The sequence below is a fragment of the Ciconia boyciana genome, chromosome 5 (assembly GCF_034638445.1).
Source record: "Ciconia boyciana chromosome 5, ASM3463844v1, whole genome shotgun sequence".
Lineage (NCBI taxonomy): Eukaryota > Metazoa > Chordata > Aves > Ciconiiformes > Ciconiidae > Ciconia > Ciconia boyciana.
The window spans coordinates 10,209,745-10,230,245 of record NC_132938.1 but is presented as its reverse complement, the minus strand read 5'-3'; the positions used below and the strand labels follow the sequence as shown (position 1 = coordinate 10,230,245).

General features: G+C 37.0%; 1 protein-coding gene across 3 annotated transcripts in view; it reads left to right on the top strand.

Moving 5' to 3' along the window:
• The window catches only part of ZFYVE28 (zinc finger FYVE-type containing 28), a 162,710-nt gene that overhangs the window by 121,266 nt on the left and 20,943 nt on the right, over window positions 1-20,501 (top strand). For 2 of the 3 annotated variants that reach the window (XM_072862668.1, XM_072862667.1), the window contains exon 9: window positions 10,270-10,374. The exons of the other annotated variant lie outside the window; for it this stretch is intronic. In XM_072862668.1, coding sequence (XP_072718769.1) covers window positions 10,270-10,374 — 105 coding nt within the window. The remainder of the gene's footprint in view (window positions 1-10,269; window positions 10,375-20,501) is intronic. 3 annotated transcript variants of the gene reach the window in all.

Sequence of the window (20,501 nt, the reverse complement as noted above, 5' to 3'; positions counted from 1 at the left end):
TAACTTGCATGTAAATAAATTCCTATATCCTTGTACTTTAGTGATTGTTGTATAATTAATGTTGATTTTAAAGAAAATAGTGTGTTGCAGGATTAAGGAATTTTTCAATATACATTTTTTAATGCAAGTAGCTTTTTATTGGACTTCATCAGCTTTTTTGGAAACCATTTGGAGAACACCTGAATTTTAATCATATAAATGTCTCTATATCATTGAAATCAAGTACACTAATCTTACCAGTTTAATGTAACAAAGGGTGCATTGCTGCTGAACATTATCTGGGTCATTACCTCTGTTGTACTCTGCTGTTTTGCAGGAAAAGTGTGTCTGTCAGACACTAAAGTTAACTTCTGTATCAGCGCATGGGATTAAATTGAGATCTAAACACATCTTATCTTAGCTTCATTTGAGAGGACAGGGTTGATCTGATCATATTGCCTGTGGGCATGAGTGTATTAGTGAATGTCTGTGTGCTGAAGGAGCCTAACAGAGTGCAGAAGCAGCTTTTAAATGTATTGGACCATTTCAGCCAAAGCTGATAGAAGAATAGAGGTCATGGATTAAGGTTCTTCATATTTAATGACAATAGGGAACTAGATAACAGGAAGAGACCATAATAATAGTTGTGTTAAAGAAAATGTATGCTTCAAGCTCAACTTTGATTAGACATTAGGGATCCTACACACATCAGCAGGAAACCAGACCTCATTTTGTTTTACTGTATAGAGGATAACCTGTTTTGTAGTGAGTAATGTCCTCAGCTTCCCTGAAGTACTAATATCATAAAGCAGAAGGAAGATATTAAATAGAAGTTATTGTTGTTTTCTGTACTTGTGACAGTTTTTTTCCTTTGTGCCTTACTGTGTCCTTACTGTGGAGATCGTGTGTGTGATGCACGATCTCTCTTTTTGTTATATGTGTATAGAGTTCAGGATAATGCAGGGGGGGTAGCTTGAACCATGAAGCATTACCACAATAAAAAGGCTACAGAAGTAAACATTATTTAATAACATACCAATTGAATTATGAAATATTTTACTGGTAGTGGAAATAGAATCAAGAGTTCTTTGTGCTGGAGTTAATTCCTCTTACAGTTAAAACACAACTTAGTGTGCACAAAACTTGACTTTTGAGAAGGTAATTTTATCTTCCTCATTATTCTGAGTATTTGCAATCTTAGGCTTGCAAGTATGTTCATATTGAAGGCCTTTCAACAGGGTTTCTGAATGGACTTCATTTTAAGAAGTTATTCACAAATCCCTTTGACATTTCATGCTTTTGCAACACTTCAGGTGGAATATTGCTTAAAAGTAATTACTGTATGTTTAATTAGTGTCCTGATAAATCATACATTGTTTACAAAACTCAGACAATTTGTCAACTAATTTTTGCCTTGGGTAGGATATTAAGTGAAATTTGTGGGAACAAGTCTGCAAAATATAATAGTTATATATATAAGCTTCTTTTTCATCCTCCCATGGTTTGTATATGTAATAACCTCTTTTCTGCATACTTGTCCAGCCTCCATTAATATTGTGTAAAAACTTTATGAGAATTGGCCTTTTACAGAGAGTTCTGTAGGTCCATGTTCCTCTGTGTCCTTTTGTTCGCTCTGGACCTGGCTCTTAACAGCTTCATTGAATGGCTCCTAGATCCTGCCTGGCCTCTCCACACCAGTTGTAATTTTGTAGACCTCAGTCATACTTTGCCTACACGGTTACTTCTTCAGGTTGGAAAAATCACAGCCTACTTGATCAGAAGTTGTCCATAGCTTTGATCATTCCTTTTGTCTTTCTCTAAAGCTTTGTCATGGTTTAGCTTCAGTTGGCAACTAAGCACCACACAGCTGCTCCCTCACCACTACCCCCGCCGCCAGTGGGATGGGGGAGAGAATCTGAAGAGTAAAAGTAAGAAAACTCGTGGGGTGAGATAAGAGCAGTTTAATAATTGGGGGGAAAAAAAAATAATAATAAGAAATTGTAATGAAAACAGCGAGACAGAGGAACAAAACCCAAGGGAAAAAAACAAGTTACGCAACCACTCACCACCCACCAACTCTCGCCCAACCAGTCCCCGAGCAGTGATCGCTGCTCCCTGGCCAACTCTCCCCAGTTTCTATACTGAGCATGACGCCATATGGTATGGAGTAGCCCTTTGGCCAGTTTGGATCAGCTGTCCTGGCTGTGCCCCCTCCCAGCTTCTTGAGCACCTGGCAGAGCATGGGAGGCTGAAAAGTCCTTGACTAGTGTAAGCATTACTTAACACACTGATGTTTTAGTTACTGCTATCAACATTATTCTCATACTAAATCCAAAACACAGCACTATACCAGCTAATAGGAAGAAAACTAACTCTATCCCAGCTGAAACCAGGACAACCTTTTTCAATTATGCTATTTCCTTTTAGCAATAAGTGAATCAGAGCTACACTTACTCAAGATATGAGCAAACCATGGATTTGCACAGTAGCATCATTATTTTCTGTTGTTTTTCCAATGCCTCCCAATATTTAACTTTGGATTTTTTTGCCAAGTAGTAAGCTGATGGTGGTTTGGGTATTTTGTTTTGTTTTTTTTTTGAAGTTGTCTGCCAAAGCCTCAAGATCCTGCTTGTGAGCTCAGAGGCTGTCATTCTATATCTGATGCTAAGATTGTTCTCCCTATGTTTACCAGTTGAATCTCATCTTGTCATTTTATTACCTGTTATTCAGACTTCAAGATCCTGTGCAGTTCTTCAGTCTGCTCTTGTTGTTATTACCCTGAATAATTTTGCACCAGTAGCAACCTTTCAGACCTCACTGCACTCCCCATTTTTGCAGATCAGATGTGAAAACAAAACCCCCAGGGTCCTAAGGAACTTCAGTGGTGACATTCCACTCTTCTGAGAAGTGGTCATTTAACAGCTCCTCCCTATTTATGGTTAAGAATTATTTATCTGTTTTGAGGCACTTCCTCTTATGCTATAGCTCCTTAGTTTTCTTAAAAGCCTTTAGTTGAGGTATTTTGACAGAACCTATTTGGAAATCCAGAGGCTGACAGCTGAATCACCATTCTTCACAAGCTTCTTGACCTCTTCAGAGAGCTCCCAAGATGTTCCCTCTGCAGAAGCTATGTTACTTCTTCCTAGACAGATCTTCATTATCATTTACCTATTTGAGCTTTTGATATATTCTGTTAAGTTGCTTGGTATGAACATCAGGCTCACAGAACTAGAGTTGTTTGAATCCCCTTGGAGCCCTTTTTATTTTTAGAGATTGCCATCTTTAAACTCCAGGCATCAAGGCAGTTTTAAATGAGAGGTTAATAATTAATCTGATTCATTCTTGAGTTCTCCTAAAACTCTTGGGTGAGTATTTTTGAATATTTTGTTAACAAGTTAGTGGGTTTTGTCTGTTTTCACCATAGCTTCTTCCACAGTTACTTTGTTGATTACATCTGATTCTCTCTATTCGTTATTGAGACTACAGTACATCTGTTATTAATTGGTAAATATTCCATCTTTGCAGAAGTGGAGAAATAGGGATGGAGGCATTTTGTTACTAGATTGTTGCTCCTTTATTTGGAACCATTCTGATACTAACTCCTGCAGTATATTCTGTGAGAGACAGAGATGCTGGGGATCTACTGAGGACTAGATTAAAAAATTATATGTGTGTAGATCCTTAATTTTCTCATATATATCTATATATATAGATTTGGTTCTTGCCTCTGAATCACTAGTCATGTTATCGGTAAAAGAGAGAATTCAGTTACAAAACAGAACTTTGTGGACCTTTTCTTACTCATGCTGCCTGGGCGGCAACTAATCACTGCTTTTCAGTGGTATTTTTAAATTGGAAGATCACATTAGGCTTCTGTGACTGCTCGCTATTACATGCTTATGAATGTCAACTTAACCATAGGGGCAATGTTGGAGACAGTAGATTATTTTCAGAATGATGGACCCATTAGCTAGAACAATAAGCAATGTAATATACATGGAATAGCTGCAGGATATGCTCATTCATCAAATTGATAAATGTATTTACTTTCTAGTTACTATAAGTCACCAACTAGGAGAAGAAAATCTTATTTCCCTTGTCTGAATCAAGGAGCTGTCAAATGTGTATGTTATGACACAAACTGTTTCTTTTAGTAAATCAGTTCTCACACTATGCAGTATGACACATTATTTATAGGTTTATTTTCAATGATCCAGCCAGGTTTACTGTAATTAATCCTTTAAGTCTGAAATACCTGTTATTTCAGGCTTCTCTATCTAGCCTCAATATTCAGTGGAGTTTAAAATACAGATTAAATATTCTTCTAAAGATTTTTGTATTGACATGTCTTTACTGCTTTGGTTTTTAAGTTGTAGCTGATGTTATGTCTTTCTCCATTATTTGCTTATAAGTATCTCAAAGACATAAAACACAAAGAGCACAGAGAGTCTTGGGCAGCAGCATTAATGAGATGCAAATACAAGAAAAGCGCTAGCAAAGATGTAGTCAGTATCTGAGCTGCTGCAGGAACAATATGATAAGGCTGTCATGTAGCAAAACAAACTGTTAAAGAGGGGAAATAACGTAAGAATAATACAGAAGATAAAATGGACAAAGAAGCATTTGGTGTTTGGGGGTAAAAAAAAACCCATAAGTTAACACCAAAACCAAGCTGTAGATCTGTATCCAGTATTCCTTCTTCTTCCACTGGAAGCAAGCTATACAGATTTTTAAAATGCTCATTCTGTCATAGTATTCTGCCTGGTTTTTCCAAGGAGAAAGAAAATTACAAAGAGTGAAGATCATGTTTATTTTGGTGTTTTGGAAATACTTGGCTTTCTGTTGTTTCCAGAGTTGAAGAGTCCTTGTAAAACTGCTAATTCTGCTAAATGTTTTATGATGTTTGGCAGCTTGTTTCATATTATCACGCAATGCTACTGTTTTCATGTTTTAGTGTTTAATACCTGGTTCTGTTGCGTGTTTGTTTATCTACATACTGACCTTGCAACAGTTCTGATTAAAAAAAAAAAAGATTCTTAACCATAGTTTCTCTCGTTTCCCTTGCAGGTCTATTATGTTTAGCTTAAATTATACCTTTTTTTTTTGCCATTTTCCTTGATCTTAATTTATTTGGTGCATGTTCTCTTGATGAAGCCTCTTACAGTGCACCTGAGAATTGGCAAAAGGAGCTGAAATTTATAGCAAAGAGATCTTTTTATCTTCACACTTTCTGCAAGCTCTAGCTGTGTCCATTGGCTGTTAGATGCTGGCGCTGTTCGCATTTATTTGTGGGGGCTTAAAAATAGAATATTTTGCCATATACTTCTGCAGTGTAAGGAGGAGGAATGAGGCATCCTTGGAAGAGCATGTTTTGCTGTTTGCTAATCTGTATTGCAATTCTAGAATAAGATCAATAATTTATTCTTCTCCAGCTTGGTATTCAAGTTGTCCCATTTCTTGGTGTTGCAATTCTGTAGTCTAAAATTGTGTATGTTGTAATATATTTATATATTACGATAGTCTATATTGTAATATATTTAAAATTTTATTTCCTCAGCATATTAGAATGGCTTTGTAAAAAGATGAACACCTGTTTTATACAGTTGGTTTCTAATTTTGATTTTTCTGCCTGTATTTTATTTTGTTCACTCCTTAGCAACATGTGATGTGCACATTCTCAGTACAGCAACTTTAAGTCATTCCACCTTTATAAAGGCATGGAAAAGAAGCATTTGTATTTTTGGGATGGCTAGTATTTACATTTAAAAACAAAAAAAACCAAAAAAAACCAAAAACAAACCCATGCAAATTACTTTTCTAGCTTGTCTTTATAGCATTTGAATTCTATAAGTGCTCCTTTATCAAAACTAGATTAATTGATATTGCAATGCAAATTAACATGATTAAATGTCTTAAATCATGCTTTCCCTATAATATTCCTGTCACAGTAAGACTTAAGAAAATTGTGTGTGTCCTTATGGAAAAGGCAGTTTTATCATATAAAAATTAATGGACAGCTGTGCCTGTGCACATAAACAAAAACGTATCTGCTTAGTGTCTTGTATTGATTAGTCTTTTAACTAGCTATGCAGGAGTAAGAAAAATTCTCATCAGCAAGAAGAAGATAGCAGTTGATTGGGAACAAAGTATCAGCCTTTCAATTGCAAAACTTCCCTTAAGTAATCCTTTATCTGGCTGTTGATTTAAATTCCTCTGTTCCCCTTCTGGTATTCTGTTTCTTTGTGCAACTGGCCAAATTCAGATTCAGTATAAATGAATTTTTTCAATCCCTCCTCCCCTTCTTTTTAACAATACAAGTCTCAAATTAAAAGTGGTGGTGTTTGACCTTGTCTGTTGAATGCTGATTGTATGGTATCCAATAATGTGACTGCTGTTATGAAGCCTTAGCGTGCAAATAAAAGGTGTCAGTGTTTGTACCAGCTTCCCTTTTACTAGGTCCATATATCAAATGCAGCAACAGTGAACTGTATTAACTGTCAACCTACAGATTCCTGAAATGAGTATAATAGGTAAAACAGTTTTAAAAGCCACTTGAGTGGATTTGGTGTAGCTGACACATGAGGCTTTAGAGTTAGCTCTCATGTAGTGTGAGATAGACAGAGAAGAGAAGATCTGTGCCAATTAACTAATGTAACATGGAATGTAATTGTAACTCAAGTAATAAAATTCATGAAGAAACCATCCTGTGAAACAATGAGAGGTTTAATTAAATGTAAGAGGCTGGAAACACGTTCCAGTAGAAAAGAGCGCGCAAGCCAGGATAAAGGTGGCTTTCAATTTGGTTTTTTACTCAGAATAGTTACAAAAAATGGCCAACAGCTTTAAATAAATGGTTTGTTAGTTCAGTCTGCCAGTATTCCATGAAAAGAGACAGCCACATCACCCCATGTCACTTTGGTCTGTTGCCTCAAATCTTTATGCTATATTTTTATCAGAAGTGCTGAAGAATTCTGTTTTGGTGAGCATGGATGGTGGTTTTATCCCATGCTAGAATGTAACTTTTAAAATAGCACTGTAGGCGTTTAAGACCTCACAAATGAAACAAACTTTTGCCACCTTACACGGTTTAAACAGCCCTATGAATCCCAATCCAACATGGCATAAGTTTCAAATAAGCATGAGATGCAATGAAGTTCAGGTTGCCTGTGGGCTGGTGTGGGAAGAAAGGGTTAGCTGCTCTCAGCTACAGAATGTGTCTACATGCACATACTGTCTCTTCTCATAATTGTGCTAATGAACATGTGTGCAGAGCTACCAGCAGCTGATAACAGGAATCATGAGTTGGGAAAAGCAGGTCAATTCACCTCAGGATCTACCAGCATCTTAGAAAAGCTGAGCGAATCTTCAGGCAGACACTAATGAGAAGAAAATTCTACAGAGAGGTATCCTGAATCTGTGTGTACTGAGAAAGAATGCAGTGAGTTTGTCAGGAGTCTTTGGGAATTTTTTTGGTTTTTTTTTAGGGGGGAAAAAAAAAGTGCTATTTAGTATAACACTGAGAAGATATAAAAGTTATCATTATTGGATTCCCATTTCTTGGTACTAAATAAACACAGAATTTCTCATCTGAAGAGTTACAGCCTGAATATGAATGAGAAATAAACATTGTAAATAATATATATTATTTCTGGTACAAAAATTCAATCTGTATTGGTACACAGGAGTGAGAAAAATGTTTACACATAGTGATTGTCAAAACTGCACATCCTTTACGACCACAAACTAACCTCTGTGAGCATGGTTTGTCAAGTGTGTCCAAGCAGTTTACATTGCCAAATGATGACTGACCAGATGGATATCTAATCCTGAAATCAGCGGATGGCTCAGCATGGCCAGGTTTGTGCACCAAGTAAAAGATGGAGTAGTGGAAAATGAAGGCATTTATGAAGCAGTTTAGAATGGTGAGTGGTGTTAAGACAAGGCTTAAAAAGAGATGAAATAGTGGAGCTGATGAGAAAGTTATGCTAGTAGAGACTGGTTAGAGGTGAGAGAGGATTCAAATGAGGGGGAAAAAAAGTATGGAGAAGAGGTATGAGATGAGGCTTGTAAGCTGATCAGACAAGCATCCATGAAGATGAAATAACAGCATTGAGATCTTTGATAATCTGGTAAGCTGGTCATGTGCCATTATGTTCTGAGGTTACTCATCAGGTTTACTTACTGTCAAGGTCTAGCACTTTGTGTCTTCTTTATCATTTTGCCCTCTGGCTTGGCCTGTCCACTCCGCAAAGTTAGCTCAGGATAGAAAGTGATTCTGTGACTTGGGACAATGTTGACAATAAATATTATGTACTCTTGAGAGATATTTTGATTGGATTTCAGATATATCAGGCAGAGCTTCACAGAAAGCACTGAAGGACAGCAAACCTGACATCTTTCAGAAAAAGTGGTACTACCCAAATCAGCTGGCAGGATTGTTACACTGGAAAAATCTGGAAATGGTGGGGAGGGGAGAGAGAATAAAAGAAGGTGCTGAGTTTGCTAGTTGTTCTTGTTTCCTGGTTCTGCTGTTCAAAGATTACTTTATTCTGAACAATACATTTCATCTTTGCAAGACAGCTTCTCCTGATCAATCATGCTGTGAAATCACATGCTAATGGTTTTTTAATATTATTTAGCTGCCATAAAACAGATAATAAAAGTACATTTTAGTAGCATGACTGTATTGGAAGATTGGATGGGTAAAGGTGATGAGCTATAAAAGAGTAAGCCTTTGTTTAAATGCATATATCTCTTCATAATGAGCAGAATTAGCAAGGGAAATTATATAAAACGAATGAAAGTTAAATAGATTTTTGGTCAAGTCTGATAAAATTATTTTCCAGTTGTGACGGCTCTCCTTTCAACTAAAGCATAGCACACTTGGGATTTATTTTCAAATTGGCAATCAGAAATGAGAAACATGAAGGGGTACGTTTTCCAAGCAATTAGTAGGAGGTATGCAAACAAATCCTATTATTTCTTAGTGGGATTAGAGCACATACCTTCCGAACACTGCTTTGAAGAATTCCCCTTAAGCATTCTACCAGATTTCTAGCTGCAAAAATAGCTACAACAGTAAATTTGGTAGAATAAAAGAATTTGGAACGTAGCTGTTTGAATATGTACCTCACATACGTCTACAAATCAAAAGAGCATAAAAAATCTGCTAGTAATTGTGGAGAAGTAAGGTAAAATAATCCTGACCTATATAATTACATTTCTTTTAACTAAAGATATTTCTTTGGACAATGGAGAGAGAAACCTAAGATTTCTGTTCACTGAACATTTGAGTTCAGCAGGCTCGAAAGATTCTTCTGCATTGCCTAGAGCCAATACAGCTTTGATACCTCTGCTCAAGATCACATATTTTCTTATCTACTATAATTTAATTTTTTTCACCTTGTGGAATTTCTAGTAGCTGAGCAGTAAATTGTTACTGAAACAAAAAATTGGTCTTTCCAAGTTAGTTCTGTAGGGCTTATGAAACTATTTTTAATCTTCTAATCCTAGTTTATGTTGATAATATGATGTAAGATCTAAAATGATGTGCTATTTAAAAGCTTTTCGTTAGCTCAGGGATGCCAGAGACAAGTTGTGTACCATTCATTTAAATTATTCATATCCTTTTACTTAGTAGCTAGTGGATTTCCTCTAATGAAGTGTCAGTGGTTTGCCATGGGACGGCTCCTTCCTGCTCATCTGCTTGGTTTAAAGCACAAAATTTGAGGAAGATAGATGGCACTGAGCAAATTCAGGGGTAGGGGTATTATCTTCATCTCCTTCACTGAAGAGTCGGCTTTCTGCTTTCTCACAGACTTTTCCCTTCCCGTTGGAAGGAAACGTAGATCAAACTTGTCATGATATTTCAGAAGTTCTTGAAGCTTATTGTTTAGGCTGTCTTGACCTGAAACATGCAGTGACTTTATGAACTTTCAGTTTTGTTATGTCTTCGTTATAACATTAAACCCCACTTAGCAGCATGGGCATGCTATTCCCTCTATACCCTGTGAAAATGTAAGATCCTCAGTTCTTTCCTGAATGTTTTAACTGTATGACATGAATTAAATTGAAGATCTTTATAAAATGTGTGCCTCCTGACTTTGCCAAATTGTCTGTCCTTTTGGGAAGAAAACAGAATAGGTTTGTATCATTTTCTGAAGAGCAAAAAAGCTGCTAGTTTACTCTTATTTCTGTATAATCCATGACAAGCCATGAGTTATCACAGTGCTCTGTTTTTTTACCTTTGTTTGCTTCAGCAGTTCATTTTGTTTCCGTATGTTTTTTCAGTTCTCAGGATGGCTTACATGATTCCCCCCTCAGCTCCATCTCCAGCAGTGACTATGAGAGTGTTTCTGTCACTACATGTAGTCTCTCCAGCATATACGCTCTGAGGTAATAACATCACTTCGCAGTCAGATTTGACGAATGGTATTGAGTTATGCTTGGTTAAAAATCTTCATTGAATTAACAGTCAAGTGACAGCAACACTTCTGAGTATTCTTCCTTTTGAACACCAGGTGCTTTTATTTTTCCTACCAGTTTTCTTCAGTGCTGTGGCAATTGAGAGGCAACTATTTATGGAAAAGTTTTAATGTGTACAGCAATGAATTATATATGTCCATGATCTCCCTTTTATTTGTCCATATAGCATTTCTTAAGAGATACTTCAGGTTTTAGCTTGAAAAGTACCAAATGTTTGTCTTGGCTGAGTCTTGGCTTTCTAGAAAACATGTTTTTTCCATTTTGTTTCACTTAGTAAAATGAGGAAGTAAAATGAGGGGAGCATTCCAGTTAACAATAATTTAACTTCCACAGTGTTGTTAGCCAAAATTGGCCAGAATGCTAGTTTATATTCTTATCTTCTGAAACTGCATGAGAGTTTTAACTTCAATTAGTTTTGTTCAGCGCACTTAATGAGAATAACAGAGAAATAAAGTTCAGGGCAGAGAAATGTTGCTAAAGCAGAAATGTGAGTTCTTTGGGTTTTTTAGGGTATGCGTAACATACGTGTATGTGATATATTACATACATTGTATGCAATAACATTATTACTCTGGTGCAGGCAGAATGAAGTACCACGATTTCCATTGAGGTAGATCTTCTGCCGCTGCTTCTTGTCCTCCCTTTTTCATCTGTTTATCTCTATCCAGCACTCTATCCACACAGGAATTCCCAATTTTGTCTAGGTTTGGGGATAGAAAGAGGGGGTTAAAAGGTCTTTTCTAGCTGTGATAGAGGCAATTGTACATATAATAATATGGGGGGGGGCGTGTTTAGGATGTGCACATCTTCAGGCTCAATTTTTTTGAGAGTTCTGTATTTTTAAAATAAGGGCGGAAAACTATTTTTCATGAGTTTAGTTTTGAAATACATTTCCTTTCACCTGTTCTTCAAACAAAACCCAATTGACCTGCATGCAACAGTTGCCCTCTTCTAAATACTGTATGCATCAAAGAGACTGTTTCACACAGGGCTGTCTGAACGGACAGTAGAAGTAACCTCAGTTATTCTTCAGGAGTAACTGGAGCAGTGAGAATATGTAAGTCTTCATTAGGTGCATCACCTCTTTTCAAGGCCTTACTGTACTGCTTTTGTATGTTAATATTGTAGTTGCCACTGTATTGATACTTAGGTAAATTAGATTTCTTGCGTGACACCCAGGGATGATATAATGCTATAGTTCAGTGGACAAAAGCACAAATGCACATGTACAAATACTGCCTTATAAATCAAACTCCAAGCAAAACAAAATTTGAAAAAAGGGAAAAGACAGATCTAAGTTGTCTGTTTTTCTGTATCTGATTGATATTACTAGAGATCTAGCTATTGTAGTTTATAGTCTGATAAAAAAAAAAAATAGCTAAGTGCTGCTTGACTGTACTGATATGGATTTCCCCTTTTGAAACACTTGGTTTAAAAACAGTTTAAACTCCTTTTAACAACTTAAATAAAAGAAGAAAAAAACCTCAGAAGTATGACTGCTTCACAGTAGTAGGTTCCTAGGTCTGTGTGCACAGAAATATAATATTCAGTACATCTATTTGTGTTATATTTTAGAATATGTTATTTTTAAGGGGCTCCCCTGTTCTTTTATTTATATTACCTGAAGAGTTTTATTTGGCTATTAAAGAACTTCTCTGGAGTTGTATCATTTGTTTACTACAAGCAGCATGTTCCTTGCAAAGACAATATCTACAAAATGTTCTTTTCTGAAATAACTAAGTTGTCCTGTCATGTGCATATCCGAAATAACACCTAAATTGGTTTTTTGGTTGTTTCTTTTTTCTCTGAAATATGCCATTTTAATGTACTTAACTTCTTGCTGTTTTTACTTAACAAATTTAGAAATTTAAATGTAATATTTGCAATTTTTTCTGAAAAATAATTAGCTAACCATAGAATTCTTGAAATGCATTTATTTGGCCTTTCAGTCTCCCGTGAATCATAAACAATTCCTTTGTGCTCTTAGATAACCAATACTGAGGCTGAAAGTCGTGTTGTCAGATTGCAGTGTGTTTTGGAAATACCAAAGTGCTTTCAAACAATTCTGCTCTGGTAGCAAAACCAGCTTAGCCAGAATAGCACAGAGCATCGAATGAACTACTAGTGTATTAAATAGCATGGACTGAATGCATTTGAAACAATGAAGCATTGTATATATGGAATTCTATATATGCATACATTTATTGTTTTCCAAATGGAGAACTAGGGAGAAAATTCCCACTCCTTGGATCACAGAGCACTCTTCAACCCATTTTGGTTTTTATTGGGACAAGAAAGCTGTTAGGACTGTAGGAACCATTTGGGACCTGTTAAAGAAGGCTGCTTCAAATCAGCCTGTGATTTACTGCCTTAGACTTTTTCCATCATCAACCATTGCTGTGTAATTTTTTGAGCTATATTCATCCCACCTAATTTTAGGCACCAAACTGATATACCTAAATTAGGAGTTTTGCTGCTGTAGGTTCCCTGTTAGTCAATGGAGAAAAGTGGAAACCTCGGTTAAGCGTGTAATTTGTTGAAATGCATCTGGGCCAAAGATTTTCAGTCTTAAATGAGAACTATGATTGCATACTTCGATTACTGACTGTGCTCACACAGTAATTTGAAAAACATTTTAGAACCTTGCTCGAGGTTTCTAGAGCACAAATTGACAAAAAAGGTACAGAGGGCTTCTCAAATGGTTTTGTTAAGGAAATGTTGATTATTTCATTGGTACCGGATCTGTGTAGAAGGTTCCTCCTCCTAGTCTCGGAGGTCTGATGGTGAAGAAGTTAAATGTTCAGCCCAGTTCAGAAATTTTTGCAAAATGTTCATTAAGCAGTATCCAGACTTGAGGTGCCCATATCAGTAGTCAACTTTCTCAGCAAAGAATAAATGTATTCCATGTGTTTCAGAAGGTTTCAGAGAAACTGTGGTTTTATGCTGACTCGCAAGAGTATGGAGAATTTCTTTGTTACATCAATGTGACTATGGAATAATACTGCTGACTTGAGTGAAAATGAGATTTTTATAACTACAGCAGGGAAGTGGCAATTGGTCCATTTTTTTTTATATTGGCTCCAGGAAACAATCCATCCAGGTTTTCCTTTTTAATGGTTTATTTTCATAAATGTAATTTTAGAACAATTTTTAATATAACTATAACTTACTGAATAGGCAGCTAATAAAATACACTGCTGGAATCTTATCCATTTCAGTGTTGGAAGTAGTAAAGTCAGTAGTTTTTAAAAATAAACTGCAGGAATTTATCAGCTTTCAACATGCATTAGAATCATTGGGCAAGATCCTGATATAGCCATTAATTTGAGTGGAAACCTAAGTGAAGGCTATTCATATGCTAAGAGAATGAGGTGACTGGATATGCTTAAAGCCAAGAATGAACCTAAGTTCTTTGAAAGACTGGTGATAGAAAATGGCAAGAAAAGTGTTGTTTTGGACTGATGAGGAAAAGTGAGATGAGAGAAGAACAAGGTAGTTATAATTAGTTGATTTTGAGCCTCATTGGAGTTTTTGGTGTAAGACAGTGCAAGGGAGGAAGAAATACCAATGAATCTGAATTCAAGTGTTTGCCTGCCTAGAGTACATAGTAAAGCCTACTTCTTCACTTTAAAGTTATGATGAGCCAATAAATGACAACTTTACATATAAATAACTTTTAAAATTAACCTTAATGATACAAGAGATGCCTTCCCTGGTCAGCAGTCACTTTTTTTTTTTTAGATATGTCATTGTGGCTTAAATATTGGTGTTTTGTGGTATATTTTGCTATAGTTTTAGGCATTTACAAAAATTGGTGGTGAAGTTTTAGCCTATGTTATTTACAGTCTGTAAAAGGAGGTATCTGAACTGTATTGTGACTCAAGTCTATGCCAAAACAGCAAGAGTCTGCCAGCAATTAGAGTGGGATATTTATCTGGCTATTTCTGTTAGAATATCTGTATTTGTGTACATGTGTGTTGTGTACAAGGTCATTGGCTTGCTGGATGTAGTTGAAGGATATTGCTTACTTTACTGTATATTTTTAGTATATCTCTCTTAGTATAAACGCATGTGAAACAAGGCAAGGAAGATTATTTTAGTTTATAAATGAGATTAAATTTTTATTACATGCTTCAGAAATAGAGGGTGTTTTGCAGGAGACTGCTTGAAGCTACCTTGCCAGTCAGTTCATGGAATCATAGAATAGCCCAGGTTGGAAGGGACCTCAAAAGATCACCTGGTCCAACCTGTTGTGGGAAAGGGAGCCTAGATGACACTTTCTAGCACCCTGTCCAATTGGACCTTGAAAACCTCCAGTGATGGGGACTGTACCATGCCCCTGGGGAGGTTGGTCCAGTGCTTGATCGTTCTTAGTGTAAAATATTTCTTTCTTATATCAAGATTAAACCTCTCCTGGTGCATCTTGTCCTCTCCATGTGGCTCCCTTATGAAGAGAGCGTCTCTGTCCTCTTTGTAGCCACCCTTTATGTACTGGAATACTGTGGTGAGGTCCCCCCTTGAGCCTTCTCTTCTCCAGGGAAAAAAGACCTAACTCCTTCAGTCTCTCCTTTTAGGACAGGTTCTCCATTATCTTCATGACCCTCCTTCGGACAGACACTCTCCATTTTTTTCTGTCTTTCTTGAATTGTGGAGATCAGAACTGGACACAGTACTCCAGGTGTGGCCTGACAAGTGCTTGGTAGAGTGGGATGATCACATCTGTGTCTCTGCTAGTAACGACCCTGTGGATGCAGCCCAGGATCCTATTTGCCTTCGTTGCTGCAGCAGCACACTGCTGACTCCTGTTCAGCTTGTTGTCCACCAGGACCCCAGGTCCCTTTCGGCAAGGCTGCTCCCAAGCCACACAAACCCCACCCTGCACTGGGCTCTTTGGTTATGTTGTCCCCGGTGCAGGACCTTGCACTTGTCTCTCTTAAACTCCATACTGTTCTTGCTAGCTCACTCTTCCAACCTGCCCAGGTCTCTCTGTAAGATGGCTTTCCCTTCTGACATGTCCACCTCACCACCCAGTTTGGTGTCATCAGCAAACTTGGTGATGGTGCTCTCGATCCCATTTATGGTGATGTTGAACAGTGTGAGGCCCAGTATTGATCCCTGGGGGTTCCCACTTGTGACAGGCTGCCAGCCCGAGTAAAAACCATTGATCACCACTCTCTGAGTGTGACCCGTGAACCAGTTTCTTGCCCATCTTGCAGACCAAGCCAAGTTCTTGTGGGTGGACAGCTTTTTTACAAAACCAGGTTTTATAGTGTGCTTTTTCATCAGTAGAACTCGGTGCCTCAAAGAGGATGCAAGAAGGAAAAATAACTTGGTCATTCAGCAGGACTGTGAATTATACTAGAAGAATTCAGTTCTTTCATCTCACGGTCCAGAGCTGTGCATTAATCTATGCTATCAAACCTACAGCACAAATTACATGCCCACAAGTTTTAATAGTGAGATCACCACTGCTCTGGGGATCTTGTAGATGATAGTGTGGAGGACAACAAATATGTTAACAATGTATTTTAACTGATATGTCACAGTCTACCTGATCAGCTGTGTCTCCAGATCTCCTCTCTTCCAGTTTTACCTTTGTTAACCTGGTCAGGTTATATTTGTTTAAGCTATGCAAAATGATGGATTAATTCTGCATTAATGTTTGGTACCATCATTTTTGTTTTGATCAATGCATTACTGTAGATTTTTTCCCCTTTTTTTTCTGGAGAGCTCTTCTTCATGGGAAAACTGCTCATAACCAGAAAAAGGCTGGTGATAATGGCTTTACATGTACTGTACTGGAATCATGGAAATAAAGAGCTCAGTGAGAAGAGTTGTGGGAAGAGAAAGGGGATTTATACCTTGAGCAAACCAGAATGATTTCTAGAATAGATGTGATTCCTGCCTAATGATTTTGAACTGCAAACTGTTGGTGTATGTTTTAGGCACTGTGAGTCTATGCTGTTTTGTATAGCTCTGTCACTCAAGCAGTGAGGGCAATTAATATGCATATTAATACAGTCATAAACAGGCTGCTGTGTACAATCTTCTTGCTTTGCTGCTAAATTTCTTGCCCTAACAACCAGCTGAGCAGTACCAGCAAAACAAAAAAGTCACCGTTGATGAGGTCTGTCAGCTTTTGCTTATGATTTTAGTCAGTGAGACATATGTGACTGAAGCAGATGTCTCTAGTTTTTCACCGCCAGGATTCTTCTTGATGTGTTTCAAGCCTATCTTGTTCTTCACCCTGCAAGACAAAAAAAATCAAGTCTCCAAATGGTGCAGCATTTTCTAAGCTATAGTGTTCCCTTTTAGGAAATTCCACAAGGTATTTTTGGGTATATTATATGCGTATCTTTGTCTTCAGTAACAAGTAACTGATGCAGATTTTATTTTCTCAAGGAATAACCCAGGCAGCTTGTGCTTGTTACAGTGGGAAGGTGAAAATTCAGTTGTTTGAAGTTTTTTGGTCTTTCCCTATTAAAATGTAAACTTTGTATTTTAGTGATGTTAAAGTATCCAATATGGTTGAAGTAAATTAAATATAAAATATGTTCCTCTCTGTGTAAATCAAGTGAAATAGGGCAATATTTTAAGCTGACTAGCATCAGTGGCAGAGGCAGTAAGTCTATTCTAGCAAAACTGGTAGACACCCCAAAATTTGCCATTTGGGGGCTGTATTCCAGGTGGCATATCTTTTGGCTAGAGACTACAAAAGTGATCATAATGGGTTTGTGTTCTTGTTTCTACATAGCTCACTTATAATTTTCCTTTTTAGTAATTGGGCCACATTTATAATCATGTTCATTTTAATGATGTATAAAAATCTGTTGTTGAATGTCACTTGGTGTTCCCTTTGCTACTAATAGAACAAAAATTACTAGCTTTCAGGAATTAGATTTTATTTTACAGATTGGGGTTTTTTCCCAAAAAAGTCCCCACCCTTAGAATAGCATGTTTGCGAGTTTTGAGATTATGTGTAATTAACTAAATCACTATAGTAATTGCATTTTTTGCGGAGTTTTTGGCAATGCCTAAAACCAAGGTATGTTGTAAAAACACAATTATTTTGGAGGAAAAAAGAGAGGCTTTCCTCATACTTGCAGCAGCATTTAAGGTGAAAAATAAAGAGAAAGCTTCCTTTTCTAATTAAAATTTTAAGGTTCCACCTAATACTTTACTTAGCTTTTTTCAACTTTGACTCCCATGGCTGGATACCGAATTCCTGCGGGATTCTCCTAGGCCCTAGGATGCTTTAATGCTTCAGCTGATTGTTCTGTATTATTTTTTGAGGGAACTGATGGAGGCAATGTGAAAATGTTGTGCTAATAACTTTCCCTATCCCTTAGAGTTCCTCTTGCTGGAAAATGTTTTTCAGTGCTGCTTCTCCATCTCCGTTTCTGCCACACACAGGAGTTGCAACTCAATGAGCATCTGCTGGAATTGGATGCTAAATTAATTCACTTTTTATTATGCCATACAGAATAGTTGCTTGTGTATCGTAGAGGACATTGCTGAAGAGCTGTATGAAGTGGCTGTTTGCCTTTGGAAGTATTTGTATCCGGCATCAGGTGTCCAGGTTCTGTCTGTCCTGTGTCAAGTTCTGGATAAGGCGTAAAAGATGGGACTGATGCGTTTCTATCCCTGTATCAGATACCAGAGCTGATATTACATACCATTTCTTAAGTGCTATACTATTTCTGTTTTTCACTTTCAGTTTTTCCAGTTCAGGATTATTTTTGAAGTTTAAATATTTTTGTGCTCTAATCTCATATTATTTGTCCTTTTGCAGTGTGAGTGAACATTTGAGACCTTTAAATGCATGTTTGATTACAAGGAAGTGTTAGGAAAAAATGTCATGTTGCAATTGAGAAAATGTTAGTAGAACCTAAACAATATTCTAACTTCTTATATTTTCAGTTCTATTTTTTCTTGAATTTTACAGTATCCTTATCTTGCAGGTTTTATCCCTTTTTGGTTTAAATCTTAAGAAAAACAGTAAATTGAGTACCTTGCAAGTATCTGACATTAAATTTGATGGTTAGAAACCAGCCCTTTCAATTACTAATGCTCTTAGCTTATTTGTTCATATGCAGTCTTATAGAAGTTTTATCTATAATGACCAAAAAAGTTATTTGGGAGAGAGCACTCTTAAAGTTGATAAATCCTGCAGTGGCAATGCTGTTAATTCCCATTTGAAATACAGTGTCTTTGCATTCTTCTGAAAACCCAGGCCAGAGTGGTAATGAGTTTGAATAAGCCAGTTGTCTAGGTAGAGTTTCTTATGGTGGATCTATTTAGCAGATGCTGCTTCAACAGCTGTGGTTTTTGAAAAGTCCAACATGGTAAGTACAACGAGAACGCTCTGCAGTTTGAATTTTGAAGAGCTGCCAAAGGATTCCAGAAAATGTTCTTCCAACGGAGTGGGCAGCTGCAGAAGCTGCCAGGGTGTGGAGCAGAAGTTGGTGCTGTTGATTTCAAATTCAGTAGTCTTCAACACTCAGGAATTTTTCCTGACTGAAGATATTACTTAGGACACATGGCTAATCCCATTAGCCAAATTATTTATTTTAATTAGCTGACCTCAGATTGCCCACCTCTACTGGGGCAAAAGAAGCGAAGAAGGGGCTTCTGCAAATCTTGCAGTGTATGAAAAATAATTCCCCTACTGTGGAATTCAAAAGGTTGACAGCAGATGGGGCTTTTAGCACATGTCCTAACATGTATGGAGCTGGGCATTGCTAATACATGTGATAACTGTAGTCTAGTCAAGTCCACTCCTTCTGGTGGTGCCTAGCTAGATATTTCCTGACAGAGGGATTTGCATGCAGTTGTATTATTTGTTTCTCAAGACAGAATTTTGAAGCCTTAGGAACACTTTATGGGTTGGGGTTTTTCCCTCTTTAGCCTTTTCTCTTACAATAAAGAGAAAATACCTAAGGGATTGCATTTAAAAACCCTCTTGACTTAATAAAATATTAGGGTTAAAAAGTCAAGAAATAAAGTTCTGAACTAAAGCTTTTTTTAATCTGCTTTAAATGTAGCTTCTGGGGTCATTCCTTAAAATATAAATAGCTAAATAACTATATGCTATTACTCAAATAATAAGACGTGTTCTGGATTTGGTTTAAATGACTTTAAAATGGAGCGTGTACCCACCCCGTTCACTTAAAATAATTGTAAGAAACCATTAATCTCACAATTTTCCTCCAACCATATCAAAACTAGTACATGTTAGAAACCAAAGGGTTTTAACCTGCTGTTTATTGTGGTTCTTGTGAGAGTAACCAAAAAGAAACACCAGAGGTACTGCAAAAAGCAGAATGGGAAGTAGTAATTTTTTTTTTACTGCCATGGAGTCATACATACCAAACCCCTATCATTTTCCTCTTGTTATTCCTCATGTATACAACCTTTGTCTTTCCCCAACTATTGTCTGATCTTTCAGATAGCCTTTGGAGCAGTTGTTTGGGTTTTTTTGCAAATTAGAACCCAGAGTTGACTACAGCCTTACGAAGTATAAAAGTAAGACTAATAGAAGTAAGAGTAATAGCTTGGGAAAGACAGGTTGACAGGTTAGCGGTGGGGTTTCCAGTTACAGCCTACACGAGTATCAGTGGGATGAATGTACCAGCTACTGAAGTAGTTTTAGAAATTGTGTGCAGACAGTAACATAGATTTGCCTGGAACAGTTTTGGATGAGTGTCAATGCCCAACAAGTTCAGCACAAGGCCTACAGTATCACAGATGGTTACCTAAAATGACTGGCTATTTCTGAAAATGTCAGTCATAATCTTCTTGTTCCATGGTCTTGTTTTCCATTCCGTATGGATACTACTCCTTAACCTGGCTCACAAGTATCCTTTGAAACTTAAAAGCTGTAAATCAGATTGGTTCCATGGGTGAAAGATTATATTGTGTACATTATTGGGTTTTGCTTGCTTCTATATATTTGACTAAATTTTACAGTCAAGCTTTGAAACTAGGCAGCTCTTCTAGAGATACATCTTTAAAGTGCTGAAAGAGTCTTGCTACTC